Here is a 12,818-nt window from a genome sequence, read left to right as displayed (position 1 = left end):
TCTCCAGGGTGAACATATATAATCAAAATTTACTTTGCACTCACCTTACTCAATCACCTTCCATACTGAGATAATGGTGATCATAGTGTGGACACGCTACGTGCCTAATTTATAAAATTTTATTATTAAAATTTAATATCCAATAAATGTTTTTTAAATTTTGTAATATTTTTTACATATATTATTGATACTTAATATGCCGATTTTGTATATATAATTTGTACTTTATTAATTCTTACTTAGTATTTTTAAACCTTTCGAAACTAAGTATTGTGTCAATTAATAACAAAATAGTAATAAGTTAATTTGAATTAGTCTAATAATATTGATTTATAATTTATTTATTCACAATTATGAAATTTTTGTATAGAAAGTAGTTCGTGAGATGTTATACTTTCAATTAATTCTAATATAGGAATAGTATTTTTATTTAGTACTCCATAATACATGGATTTTTTTTTCTTCGAAGAACTTAATGAAATGATGTTATTTCAAATAATTTCCATTCATGTATTATGAATCAAAGCTTTCCAAATTTTTATGATTCATTCTTAATTATTTCATGTTTAATATATATGTTTTAGCAGTATAATTCATAGTTATTATGTACATTTTTTATAATATTTTAAATTTTTTGTAAATAACCTATAATTTAAAATTATTAATTTAAAATATTTAATGCGTGCATCGCACGCTGTGTGATAGTACTAGTTAGTTATACAGTGGATGTTAGAAACCGTAGTTTTAGTTGGACCGGATATATACAAGTGGGACCTCTATTCCACTAATTCTTTTACACCCATTTTTCTTATCATTTCTTAAAATTCATACCGTCCATGAATAAGACTACTAATGACGGACGGAGGGAGTAGTCATTATTGTTGGTGTGCAAAAATTAAATTAAAAAGAGAAGCAAACGCCAAGAAAAAACAACACAAGTAATAAATCGGGCCAGGAGAATATGGGTTTTTATATATGGGCCTAAAATGGTTAGGCCATATTATTTAAATAGAAACGGCCCATATTATGGTCTGCATTCATTCTCACCAGTAAAAAACAAAACCTTTCCGGCGGCGCACGGCGTCTCTCTCTAAGATGGAGTTTGTTAATCCTGAAGGTCTTCGATTGGACGGTCGCCGTCCTATGGAGGTTTCTTTTCTTTTTTCTCTTTTCAAGTTTGCATTCAACTGTTGGCCACTCGCCACTGTCTAACGGCAATGTTGTAAGACTATGGAATTGTTGGTGATTTCAGATGAGGCAGCTTCGTGCAGAAATAGGAGTGGTTTCGAAAGCCGACGGGTAAGAATTGGAAATCTGTAGTTGCTTTTTGTGATGTTTTCGTGCACTATTGATTGACCTAAATTGAATTTGTATGTTGATTGCAGCTCAGCTGTTTTTGAGATGGGGAACACCAAAGTCATTGCTGCTGTTTATGGACCCAGAGAGGTGCTTTGTTTTCTTGAGCAATAGATATTTTTTTCACAGAAATGTGCTATAATGAACACCAAAATATTGCTATTTTGATGCTGATTACTTGTGTATGAATGTATAAACTTCTGTGCTCGTAATAGAATACGAAATCCTAATGCTATTTGTGCTATGGATTTTTACTTGTTTGAGAAACTGAGAGAGATTTCTTTGGATATTGAATTTGTGATGTTTAATATGTTTCAGGTCCAAAATAGGAGTCAGCAAAGTAATGATCAGGCACTGGTAATTTTCTTTACGCATTGCGTGTTTGTAAAATTTGTGTTTTATCCATGGCGATCATACAGAGGTGAATTTCGCTTATATGGTTGACAGGTACGCTGTGAGTATAGCATGGCTAATTTCAGTACTGGAGATCGGATGAGGAAACCTAAGGGTGACAGGTATGTAACAGTTGAGCAAGTCTAGTGCAAACTCCTGCTCGTAAACAGCCTAGCTGCTTAGTGTTAACATAACAGGCATTGTACTCCATGATAGGCGTATAATTATAGTAGTACTGGTTTTTCATAACTGGTGTAGCCTTTCGTGCTAATGCTTTTCTCTAAACTCGAGGAGTTGATATCTGTTTCTAGTGTGCCCATTTTGCATTCACTAACTTCTTCGGTAATATTCAATGTGGTGTGCAGGCGATCAACAGAGATATCTATGGTCATTCGTCAGACGATGGAAGCATGCATATTGACTCACTTGATGCCTCGATCTCAGGTTTGTTGCCCACAAAATGGAAGCTATGTCTAGATGGCCTCAATTAATTTCTTATTCTTTTAATCTTAAAATCATGTTTTGCAGATTGATATATTTGTCCAAGTTCTTCAAGCGGATGGAGGTAAATAGCGTTCTCCATTCCATTGGTCCCAGTGTCAAGTGTTGAAACGGCATGGGCATTTTATTGTCATCCACTAACCATAGCTCGTCTACAATCTAATTTGTTCAGGAACAAGATCAGCATGCATAAATGCTGCAACGTTGGCCCTTGCTGATGCTGGTATCCCTATGACTGATATTGTTACCTCCTGCAGTGCTGGATTTCTGAACGGGACCCCTCTGCTCGGTAGTTAACAGCCTCATCAATTTGTTATGTATTTCAATTTCATACATATGTTCAGTGTATGTGATCCTATTATCACGTAAAAATTCAAAAGTAACCTCGAGTTTTGCAAATTAAACGCAGATCTGAACTACGTTGAAGATAGTGCTGGTGGACCTGATGTTACTGTTGGCATTCTGCCTAAGTTAGACAAAGTCACCCTCCTTCAGGTCCTTTTTAATACACTACTATTTTTTTTTTCATTTCTTGGACTTCGATTGTGCTCATACCTTCGAGTAAATTGGCTTCATTGCTGTTCTGGTTGGCAAAAGCCCTTGAATCTGCATAACTCTCTTTTCCTTGAACTGACTTATATGTTGTCTTTCCTGATAGATGGACTCCAAACTGCAAATGGAGACATTTGAAACTGTCATGCAGCTAGCAACAGAAGGTTGCAAAGCAGTGGCAAGTTATATTCGTGAGGTAAGCGTGATACACACTCACATTGAAGCTATCTCTTCAATTTGATTTCTTGTTTCGCTCGACCAGTTCGTTTCAATCTGACAGGTATTACTGGAGAACACCAAGCAATTGGAGTCTCGCAGAGGTGTATAGAAATTGTAATGCGTTCAAGCCAAGTTTTGGAATGAGCTGCATAGCTATGATCTGCTAGAGGCAGGGGAGTGGTGGAAGTATAAAAAGATAGGATAATTATATATTTTCTCACAGTTTCCATCTTTTCCCATCTTATTTTTTCTATTTAACAATTTTGTAGACTTCCTATTTAAAAGGTAAGATTTGAGCGTTAGTAACTACTCCCTCGTCCCCAAAAATAGAAACATTTGAAACGTCACGGTTTTAGTACAAAATAGAAAACTAAGAGAGAAAGAAGAGAAAATGAGTTCCACCTTAATAGAGTGAAAAAATTTTCCTTATATAAAAAATTTTTATTTTTAGGAGACAGGAAAAAAAAAGAATATGTTTAAGAGATTTGGGAATTTGATGCTATAATTTGTTTGCGGTTCTTGACAGATCTAATCAATTGAGCGTTAGAAATTGTAACACAGAATTATTAATATGAAAATTCAACTTTTCACGAATGTTAATGTTCCAAATGTCAAATTGATGTTACAATTTGTCTGAAGCATCACAAAATAGATTTATTCAGAACCAGAGTGGCTTAAAAGCATGATATTGAGCTCATTGATCAAAGCTAAAAGAGAGCAAATGTAAATGCCTCAAATCCTACACAAACCAAATTTTTATCAGCCATTTTCCAAAAACCACAGGCTTTCGATAAAGTGAGCTAGCGAACGAACGATCACAAGTCGAGCATCAAAAGTAGTCGAGATGAGGTTCGAGTTCGTCGCAGCAGAAGCTTGAAGGTACAGCAGCAAGCTCGACTCTCCCTGTCCATTCCTCTCCTGGTTTCAGGGTGATGTTCTTCTCTATTGCTGCTGCATTCACACATAGCATCTGCTTATATTCTTCGTCGCCAAAATCTGCCATTGCTTTCGACTTCTTCTCCCACGGATTCCACACAACTACATGAAAATACCATATTTGTGTTTAAGGCCGCAAACTGGAGGTTGCTGACTAAGGAAAAAGATGTGATGATACATACCCATATCAGGTAGCCCTTCCTTTCTGATAACGTATGTTCGTTTCTTCTCATGATCAAGAACAGCGACGCACTTGGGTGAGCTTAGGTAAACACGGTCTATCTGAAGATGGGGAAACATATAGACACAAAAAAAAAGTAACAATGATTTAGAATATGATTACTTAACAATCAAATTGCAACTGCAACATTTGGAGGTGGAAGAAGACTTACCTCTGATTCGAAAGTTAGGGCATCGCCTTGCTCTGTAAATCGTTCCCTTTGGGAGAGGTTGTCAAGGTAGTCCAGCGTCTCTAAACCTTCTATCCTGACTTCACTGTTGGAAGTGCAAAAAAAAGGGCAAACAGATATTAGAAAATTAGAGTAAGTTTCAACGATGATTTATGAAAAGAATGAATAAATCAAAATATCCGACTATGTACCTAATGTCAGAAACAGAGAAATGTGTGTGATAGGCCAAAGAGAAACTGAAAGGTTTCCAACCTATATTCCTGATGCGCGATATCAGTATCAAGTTTCCATTGGATGAGAGAGAAACTCGAAGGCGAAACTCAAAGCTGAGAGAAGACCAGAAAGAGAGTGAGAGAGAGTTCAAACACTGCTAAGAAGAGTTAGGAATGAAATAAAAATGCCCAAACGTGTAAAATTTTTACCTGTGAGGCCAGAACTTCAGATCTTCTTCAACGGGTTTAAGTAGTAAATCAACAAAGGATTTACCAAAAGAGTCCTTTGAATGCAGCGGAGGAGGATTATCCTCAATTTTCCAATTCTTGTTCCTAGCAAATCCATGCTGCTCAAGCGCATGACAGTTACCAAACTAAAGCATGGACGCGATATGAAGTTAGAATACAGTATATAATTATATATGTTTACAGATTCACAAAGTCTTGAAATAACAACGAAATACACAAACAATTGATGGTGTGTACCTGTGGAAAGCAAATGGAAATGCCTCCCCGCATTGCTTTTGGAGACTTAAAGATGCCCTGCAAAGATTGAAGGTCAATATACAGCTTTCATTAGCGAAAAATGAATAAAAGAATTAAATATTTCTATGATTCAATTACAAGGAAATTCAAGTATATTGAACTTCTAAACTTTCAGAGTGAGGCTGATGTTTTCTCTAACGCTCAATAAAGTGTCAAAACCTTTTTCTAGGAACGAGTGGAACTTGAAAACAAAATCTTCCCCACAGCATTCATTGGGCAATTAAGCATTGCAAAATAAATATTTCTCACAAGAATTACATCACCAGTTCTAGCTATAATGACAGCTGCTGGTCCAAATTCTAGAGTGGGTGATCTCAGATATTCAACCTAAGCTTAGTGTAAACTTTATAAATAAGCAACCTCAAGATATGCAAAATTACAGCTTCAGTTTTAAGATCTTTGAATCATGTTTTAATACCAATAGCACCGAATCTAGGATGATATGACACGGAAGTACTTGTATATACTAGAAACTGAAGAAAATGAATATGCACAACATATATCACACATATATCTTATTAATTATGATAGAAACCACACCTTACTAGTGGTGAAAAGAAGTTCTTCGCCTCTATCATTCCTCCACGAGAGAACTTGTGCTCCATGCAGGCTCACCTGAAATTTTCAAATATTCATAATCGGAAGAATTTCAAGAATCACACAGATCTATTCGGCATAAGAATGGAAACTACACATAAACCCCATTTCCGCATCAAGAATCATGAAATAATAGAAACTTACCCGCGCAGACGCCCCTTGAGGGTTCCGAAGCACAACTTGGTCGATTCCATTCCAGTCCTTTGTCAATTCAAGAGAAGCTCTATGGTCCCAAACGGCTGCAGGATGCCCCATTCTTTACACCCAAAATCAGAAAATGATATATTTGTTTTGTCCCGAGTCGCAAAACTATACCTAGATTCCTAATATATAGTCCTCGGATGTGAATAACCCCCTTTACAGAAACGAAAGATACAAATGTCACTATGACAGCTAATTATCGACTTATCCCCTCAAGTCCCAATGCCTCCATTGTGATAATCTTGCCAGCTACTGAACCACATTTATACCCAACTTTTCGAAACTTTCAAATGCCGCCCCATCCGTACACTCAGATTTGAGAAGACTTAAAGCCTGCCGAAAGACGTTACAAAATAAACTCTTATCTCTTTACCACCCCAGCAATCTCACCAAGATGTTCAACACTTGGCATAATTCCCCCAACTTAAGATCCAAGGCAATCCCATACGACACTCCTCCCAAATCAAAATATGAGGTATTCTAATAAAAGGTGCCAAACTTCAAAATTACAGCAATCCAAACAAGCCACAGAAATTGACCAGGTGCAATCTCCTTCCCACAAATGCTACAAAGTTCCCAATTCAAATCTAACCCCAAAAGCCCACAACAATTTGAAGAAACAGAATAAGCCTCAATTGAAAATTTCTCAAATTTCAAGCAAAAAAAAAACAATTTGAGCACAATAATAACTGGATTAACTGAGCAAAATAGGTGGAGTCTTTCGCATGAAGCAGTCAGATTCCAGAAAGCCCAAAAACAAACGCACAATCTAAAACAGTGAGAAACAATGACGGAAACTTTGAACAATATATAGTAGCCCACAGTCTATAAAATGTAAGTGTGATGCAATCTTGGACCTAATCAAGCGTAGTTTAGATTGAAAAACAAACAATTACAGGAAGTAACGTAACCTGAGGGAGCGAGCAGGAATGTGGAAACATGGGATGTTTGGAAATAAAATAATGGAACATTCATGTGAAGCAATTAAAGAATGAAAATTTGAAAAAGTTATTATGACATTTTTTTATGGTTGCTTAATTTGCTGTTTTGGGAAGACGAAATATGAGGAGAAGGAAACGTGTAGGTACATGGAGTTGTACAATCGGTGCTAAAATGCGCCGGCTTGTAATGTACAACTACTTTCGATAATTAGGGCAGGAGGTACAACGCCCAAAAAATTCATCCATAGAGCAATTAGAACCACGGCTCACCAATGTAGGGAGCGCGTGAGCATTTATGATCGCCGCTCGCCCCCAACTTTTATGCGAGCCGCCAAGCGTTGCCGAGGAAGAAATTGGCAGCCCAAACCACGTGCAAGGCCCTTCGACCGTCCCTTACACGTGCATGCAAGTTCTCACGATTCGCATCCAATCAACCGTCACGTATGACACAAATTGTCTCACATATTACAACAGTTGACCATGCAGGCGTAAGGTCATATAGGTCGCCATAACTCTTGATTAATACTCCACATAAGAACATCAGGAAACGTGCAAAGCAATATACCAAAAACTGCACTATGATAGTAGTCAGTAGTGTAAGAGTTCAACGATTCACCACTGAACTCAACAAAATGATTGTTATTTTAGGATAATGTTAAGTACAATGAGGTAAGCTATGTAGGCGTCCCTAAACACACAACTCTATGGTTTGAGTGCATTACGATGGACTCAACCTCGATTTTCCAAATTTTGCGTCATCTACAATGCAATAGAAAGTGAAATGAGTGATGCAAGTGAAACGAACATTTTGACAAATGTGATGTCTACCTACTACAAAGAGAACAAGAGGTCTTTCATGCAACTATGCAAGTAAAGGTGCAGTGGGAGATTCACCACAATGAAAAAGTAGGCAGACAACCGATCAATGGAATCGAGGAGAACCTAACATGCCTTTGACGGTCAATTTAGCACACGAGAGGAGGCTGACCTCATTTCGAGCGATGAGCAATCTAGGAGTCATCCAATCGGATAAAATTTCGCATATCAATTTAATTGAAATACATAAATATATGAAAATTGAAATGTGGTTAGCATCTTGATTTGGTTCGTTTTTTTTGCAAACACAAGCAGTGCTGATCTAATTTACTCAAAAATAATTGAGGACAAAGTACTACATTAAACAGAGACTATGATTTCAAAAATCTTGGACATCTTTTGTTAGCCCCACAAACATTAGTTACAAATATGGCTAAATCTTAATGATATTGTAACAACGAAATTTCAAAGATTGGGCACTTGTGTAATCAAGTGGGGGTTGCAATTTCGAATCCAAAATGGAGGGAAATATTGCCTTATATTATATGGTGGGGATTAAAACTATAACACCACACATATAAACATTAAAAAATATTTTTGTTTCTGCATGCTATGATAATGCAGATTGTAAAATTACAAACAACGTATTTTTTGTTTACATACAACAAAAGTATTATTTTGAACGACTAATTTACATATGGAGGGTCTGAAAAAGGAGACCATACCTTAATTAGTGCTATAGAGTTGTGATTAATTAAAAATATTCTAGTTAGTTAAATTAAAATACATGTATTTCTTGGTAACAACTTTATACATTATCTCCTTCACTCAGTCGAAGGGCCTCAAATTATCGCAATCATCTCTAAAAATCAAACACATTATTCCCTATCAACTATCAGAATCTCATCTATAGTTTGAAAACTCTCACACCCTAGAGAAATGCACTTCTTTTTCCTTCTAGAAGTACGAAGACGCTCAGCGCCGTCACCATCGACTAATATTATGTAGCTTCTCAGCAATCTGAACATTTAAAACACATTCCAGGCTTTGCTGAGATAATCAGTTGCAATGAAACTACACTTGCGGAGCTCGTTTACGATTACTTACCACACTCTATTACTGTTGTTAGAGGTAGTTTTCGACGAATTATGCGAAAAGTTACCGGATCGGCTTAAGTCAAGGAGGGATGGAGCGTCAACCGGCAACAACAGCATCAGTCCTGGGACTACTGTCAAGAAGCTGACGGAGTTTAGCTCCATGGCGGCTACTGTTGTCGTATGAATCGCTACTGTCCTCATTTCTATTGTCAGATGAATCCGAGTTGTTAACTCTGGCAAGTAGGTTCACAGTGCTCACTGGTTTCAGCCTCAGATCATCAATATTGTGAGGATTTGCCTCCTCTCTCAGGCCTAATTGAGTTTCTTTTAGTTTCTCCTACAAATTCCGGTCATTTATGAGATTGAAAAAATATCGACAGCTGACAAGCAAGTAAAGAAATCACGTGTGTCAACGTACTATTAGTGCAGCATTTTCAAGCTTTAGTTTCCCAGAGCTTTCCATTAGTTTATGTATCCTGGATTTGAGGGTCATGTTCTCAGAAGTTAGTGCTTGAACTTTGACAGCTAGTTCTTCAGTCTCAGCCTGTGTCGAAGGAAGACGATCACTTAACAAGAGAGGCGATAAGGAACTCAATATCTTAAGAGGACTTCTCCAATAGATTGTAATCCTTTGTGGTGAGTCATACCTGTTTCCTCAGTCTTGATCGTCTTGCTGATTCCCGGTTGGACTGTTTCCTCCTCTCTCTTTTCAACTCTCTTTCATTCTGCAACCAGGTATTATGTTGAGAAATAGCATAATAGAAGTTTCACGCAACTGAAGAAAGTTGATGAGCACACCTGCATCCAGTTTTCATTTGGAATCGAGTGGAGTGGAACACTAGCTGGGCTAGAAATTGCACTTAGGGAAGGTTCCTTGACTTCCAATGCGATGTTCATAGCTTTCACTGGCTTATTAGCAGGAGGAATCACATCCATCATCTTCCCAGAAGCTTGGCTAACATCGACAAGAGGAGCTAAACTGCTTTCAGGAGCCTTCCCATCTTCTGATTAAAAGCATCAAATACAACAGATCAAATCAAAATAAACTGAGAACACATTATAGCAGGTTTAGCAAATAGATTTGGTATGCTCGTGCATTTTGTGGTTGAAAGCTGCGAGGCTCACAGGCTTGACATACTCAAAATATGTACAATTAGCTCTGTACATTAACAATGATGACGAAAAAAGCTTTACCTTTCTTCGGAGATCCTTGTCCATTTCTCTTCTTTCCATTCTGATTAGCCTGTAAACAAAACAGAATAAAATTATAAGCAATGCATTTAAGACAACACGCAACTAGCATATAACAAAAGAACAGGAAAACTCTCATCTAGTAAGATAGATCCCTTACCCGGCCGGGTGCGACTCCATTACTTCCATCACTGGAACCACCAGTCTCATCGCTGTCCATATAACCAAATTTGAGCATTTTAGGTAATACATTAATCAAAATAATCAGAAAACCATAAAAATTCATTTCTTAATTTCAACTACAGAATTATGGCCTATGTTAAGTAGTACTACTAAGTAATTTAAGGTTCATTGCGGCCCTTGAACTCCACAAACCTGTCTGTTGACTGTCTTTGCTCAGTTCCATTTTCAGTACCATCACCATTTCCATTGCATATTGATATAGCAAGCCCATCAAATTCTTTCAATTTCTTCACGACGACTCCATCTGTATTCCCTGATGACTTGGCTGGCGTTTCCACGCTCATAGCAGTACCAGCCTACACGTAAAAGCACATACGGAGTATGTGTTAATTATATCGTAATGCTAACAAACAATTTTTCAGTAGAAGCTTCAAAGGGAGTAGCTCTTGTTCGCTTAAAGCTTACTATAGGAACTCCGGGATGTGGGTAAACTCCTCCATGAGTATAGAAAGCAGCATATGGTGCTCCATAAGGAGGGATCAACGACTGAGAAAACCAATTTGGTGTTATGAGCTTTATACATATTCCAAACACACTAGTGTATGATACTATGATATAAGACCAATTCAATTCTTAGAAAAACTGCAATACCTGTGGTGGGCCCCACATATAGGGGGGTGGTGCATGCGGAGAAGCTACAGCCGAGTTCATATATGGTGGAACAGCAAATCGGGGACCATAGTAAGCCTGATAGATAAACATCCACAATAACCATTAACAAAGAGCTTGATTATTTTTTCTATTGCACCTGTTTTTTTGTGTACATGAAAATTTGTGAAGACTAACCTGCATTGCTGCCCAGTCAGGATACATATGCATGTTATTCTGATCCTGCCAATTGGAAACCAATTTAAATCTCCTCAGGAAAAAGGAAACAGCAAATAAAGCTAGCTGGCTCGAGCATATCTGTATAAAATGCTTTGATCCTTCTTTATAGAAGCATTACACGACGGGCTGCAGCAATAACAGTTACTCTACTATATATACTCACCACTGCAGGTGGAGTTGATTTTTCCAGCTTGGTACCCTTCCCTTCTTCACTGTTTCCCATGATGTGTTCAGGAGTGACTCTTGATACTCCGCCCAATAATGGCCGGGCAATATAACAAGATTCAATAGGCTGCCATAATAGAAAAAAATTAGTTAATATCACAAATCAAAATGATTGACCTATACATCCACTACATAGTTGACCATCACAAATAATGCCGGAGGATCAAATAAAGCAGATTTGATCAAAAAAACAATTCTGTACAAAATATCTAAGACATTGAGCTAATGTTATCAAACTAAGAACACACCGAGATCAGCTACCCAACAGTGATACAATCATGCAGAAGGCTGAATCATGAAAGTTAAAGGAAGATAATAAAAGTAAAGACTTGACAATAATTTTCCAGTACTTTATGCAAGATAACAAAGTCAACGTGGAAAAATACAAGTGCCTATAAATGTCACGAAATTGTAAAAAGCACAAGGTAATGACTTTATAATACTATTATTATTTCTTGATATATTACATTTTCAATCAACACTTTACACTCATACATAATTTTGGAAACATAGTGAATTATGAGAAACCAAAATTGGTGGTATACTGTTTTTAAGTTCAATTCCAAAATTCCTAAAGTAGTTATGAAACAGAGTCAGTGTAAAGTGGTGTAAGTGTAACTAATCGGTTGGGTATGACTATACCACCAAATTCCGAAGGGGAAGAAAATCCAGGGGCTTAACCGTCCTTTTAATCATCCCATCCAGCCCCAAACTGTAGCAAAATAAACTACCGACTGCAGTCCAAGCACAAAAGGGTGTGAAATGACAAATCTACCCTCTAACACCAAAATTCCATAACTGAAAGTCTGAAACCATGAAAAACTCGTTTCAACTGCAATTTAGCCACCTGAGGTTTTCAAAAATAAAATACTAATGAAAGCTCGAGGTCTAGTAAACCTATTCCATAATCCTAATATTCAACAGGTTCTATCATTCAACTATTTCTCTTTGAAAATTCAGCAGATTTAATTATTCCAAGTAACATGTAAACACGAAAAATAAATTCCAAGATCAATATTCACACACAAACGCGCTCCAACCAGAAAACAACAAGATAATCAGTGCGATCAGAATAGAACCGCAAATTAGATAGAATTTCAGCTGAGTTGAAAAAACTCAGAATTGAACGTACCTGGAGAAATGTTAATTCGGAGTTTTGGAGGCGAAATTGAGATTTGGACAGCTAGTTTATGCTTGCAAAATGATAGCATTCAGTTCTCTCTCTCCACAGATGTGTTTCGGCACAGTGAAGTTCTAGAGAGAGAAAGGGAAAGCAGGAAGAGAAAAAGAGAGGAGGGAAGGCCAAGCCAACAAGCCACGTCACGCAAAACGTGTCTCTGTACAAAAATATTTTGATTTCATCGAAATCATATCTAAATGAGTAAATATGAGATGAGATGAGATGAGATTTTCATTTAATTCGCCATTTCCATTATTCCGTGGTGCATTTTCACGCATATTAGTTTATTTTTTACTATTATTTAATTTATGCAGAAGCATACATCGAAAAGATCCGTCGATAAATTTTTATTGTATACCAATTAGCACAAAATT

At 37.0% G+C, this 12,818-nt stretch overlaps 3 protein-coding genes across 10 annotated transcripts; 1 reads left to right on the top strand and 2 right to left on the bottom strand.

The window, feature by feature from the left end:
• The first annotated feature begins 1,035 nt into the window (after window positions 1-1,035).
• Window positions 1,036-3,330, top strand: LOC125197846 (exosome complex component RRP41 homolog). Its single transcript, XM_048096367.1, has 11 exons — window positions 1,036-1,149; window positions 1,253-1,299; window positions 1,386-1,446; window positions 1,675-1,713; window positions 1,804-1,871; window positions 2,115-2,193; window positions 2,278-2,314; window positions 2,423-2,539; window positions 2,660-2,745; window positions 2,909-2,998; window positions 3,083-3,330. The coding sequence occupies exons 1-11, from the start codon at window positions 1,096-1,098 to the stop codon at window positions 3,128-3,130; spliced, it is 726 nt and encodes a 241-aa protein (XP_047952324.1). The 5' UTR covers window positions 1,036-1,095; the 3' UTR covers window positions 3,131-3,330.
• Window positions 3,331-3,587: 257 nt separating this feature from the next.
• On the bottom strand, window positions 3,588-6,988 carry LOC125197845 (putative glucose-6-phosphate 1-epimerase). 5 transcript variants are annotated; one of them, XM_048096362.1, is made up of 9 exons: window positions 6,835-6,988; window positions 5,867-5,961; window positions 5,666-5,740; window positions 5,066-5,122; window positions 4,790-4,953; window positions 4,559-4,693; window positions 4,350-4,452; window positions 4,140-4,239; window positions 3,588-4,059 (listed from the first exon to the last, which is right to left on the bottom strand). In XM_048096362.1, exons 1-9 carry the CDS (start codon window positions 6,896-6,898, stop codon window positions 3,851-3,853), a joined length of 1,002 nt encoding a protein of 333 aa, XP_047952319.1. In that variant the 5' UTR covers window positions 6,899-6,988; the 3' UTR covers window positions 3,588-3,850. The 5 variants fall into 5 exon arrangements, with proteins under 5 accessions (XP_047952319.1, XP_047952322.1, XP_047952321.1 ...); XM_048096365.1 differs by having other exon boundaries at window positions 5,867-6,256; window positions 6,835-6,948; XM_048096364.1 differs by having other exon boundaries at window positions 5,867-6,510; window positions 6,835-6,923.
• Window positions 6,989-8,449: 1,461 nt separating this feature from the next.
• On the bottom strand, window positions 8,450-12,592 carry LOC125197844 (common plant regulatory factor 1-like). Of its 4 annotated transcripts, XR_007172261.1 has the most exons (14): window positions 12,397-12,590; window positions 11,907-11,998; window positions 11,203-11,331; window positions 10,998-11,042; window positions 10,803-10,898; window positions 10,617-10,697; window positions 10,344-10,507; window positions 10,129-10,180; window positions 9,972-10,020; window positions 9,576-9,781; window positions 9,425-9,502; window positions 9,196-9,321; window positions 8,788-9,114; window positions 8,450-8,700 (listed from the first exon to the last, which is right to left on the bottom strand). XR_007172261.1 is itself a non-coding variant. In XM_048096359.1 (13 exons), the coding sequence occupies exons 1-13, from the start codon at window positions 12,473-12,475 to the stop codon at window positions 8,875-8,877; spliced, it is 1,434 nt and encodes a 477-aa protein (XP_047952316.1). In that variant the 5' UTR covers window positions 12,476-12,592; the 3' UTR covers window positions 8,450-8,874. The 4 variants fall into 4 exon arrangements, 3 of the variants coding, with proteins under 3 accessions (XP_047952316.1, XP_047952315.1, XP_047952317.1); XM_048096359.1 differs by having other exon boundaries at window positions 8,450-9,114; window positions 9,576-9,778; window positions 12,397-12,592; XM_048096358.1 differs by having other exon boundaries at window positions 8,450-9,114; window positions 12,397-12,591.
• Between the last annotated feature and the right edge of the window lie 226 nt (window positions 12,593-12,818).

The sequence above is a fragment of the Salvia hispanica genome, unplaced genomic scaffold (genome assembly GCF_023119035.1).
Source record: "Salvia hispanica cultivar TCC Black 2014 unplaced genomic scaffold, UniMelb_Shisp_WGS_1.0 HiC_scaffold_1025, whole genome shotgun sequence".
Classification (NCBI taxonomy): Eukaryota; Viridiplantae; Streptophyta; class Magnoliopsida; order Lamiales; family Lamiaceae; genus Salvia; species Salvia hispanica.
Note: the sequence above shows the minus strand (reverse complement) of the source record. Positions and strands in the feature narration are given on the sequence as shown.

What these genes read in the sequence shown, in the direction of transcription:
- LOC125197846 (XM_048096367.1), top strand. Translation starts at nt 1,096, where the DNA reads ATGGAGTTTGTTAATCCTGAAGGTCTTCGATTGGACGGTCGCCGTCCT. An exon ending in GTGGTTTCGAAAGCCGACGG is followed by an intron (nt 1,300 to 1,385) that starts GTAAGAATTGGA and finishes TGTTGATTGCAG; the next exon opens with CTCAGCTGTTTTTGAGATGG. An exon ending in CTGTTTATGGACCCAGAGAG is followed by an intron (nt 1,447 to 1,674) that starts GTGCTTTGTTTT and finishes AATATGTTTCAG; the next exon opens with GTCCAAAATAGGAGTCAGCA.
- LOC125197845 (XM_048096362.1), bottom strand. Translation starts at nt 6,898, where the DNA reads ATGAATGTTCCATTATTTTATTTCCAAACATCCCATGTTTCCACATTC. An exon ending in CCCTAACTTTCGAATCAGAG is followed by an intron (nt 4,240 to 4,349) that starts GTAAGTCTTCTT and finishes CCCCATCTTCAG; the next exon opens with ATAGACCGTGTTTACCTAAG. An exon ending in GGAAGGGCTACCTGATATGG is followed by an intron (nt 4,060 to 4,139) that starts GTATGTATCATC and finishes ATTTTCATGTAG; the next exon opens with TTGTGTGGAATCCGTGGGAG.
- LOC125197844 (XM_048096358.1), bottom strand. Translation starts at nt 12,475, where the DNA reads ATGCTATCATTTTGCAAGCATAAACTAGCTGTCCAAATCTCAATTTCG. An exon ending in CCGAATTAACATTTCTCCAG is followed by an intron (nt 11,999 to 12,396) that starts GTACGTTCAATT and finishes CTTGGACTGCAG; the next exon opens with TCGGTAGTTTATTTTGCTAC. An exon ending in CAAAGACAGTCAACAGACAG is followed by an intron (nt 10,181 to 10,343) that starts GTTTGTGGAGTT and finishes TTATATGGACAG; the next exon opens with CGATGAGACTGGTGGTTCCA.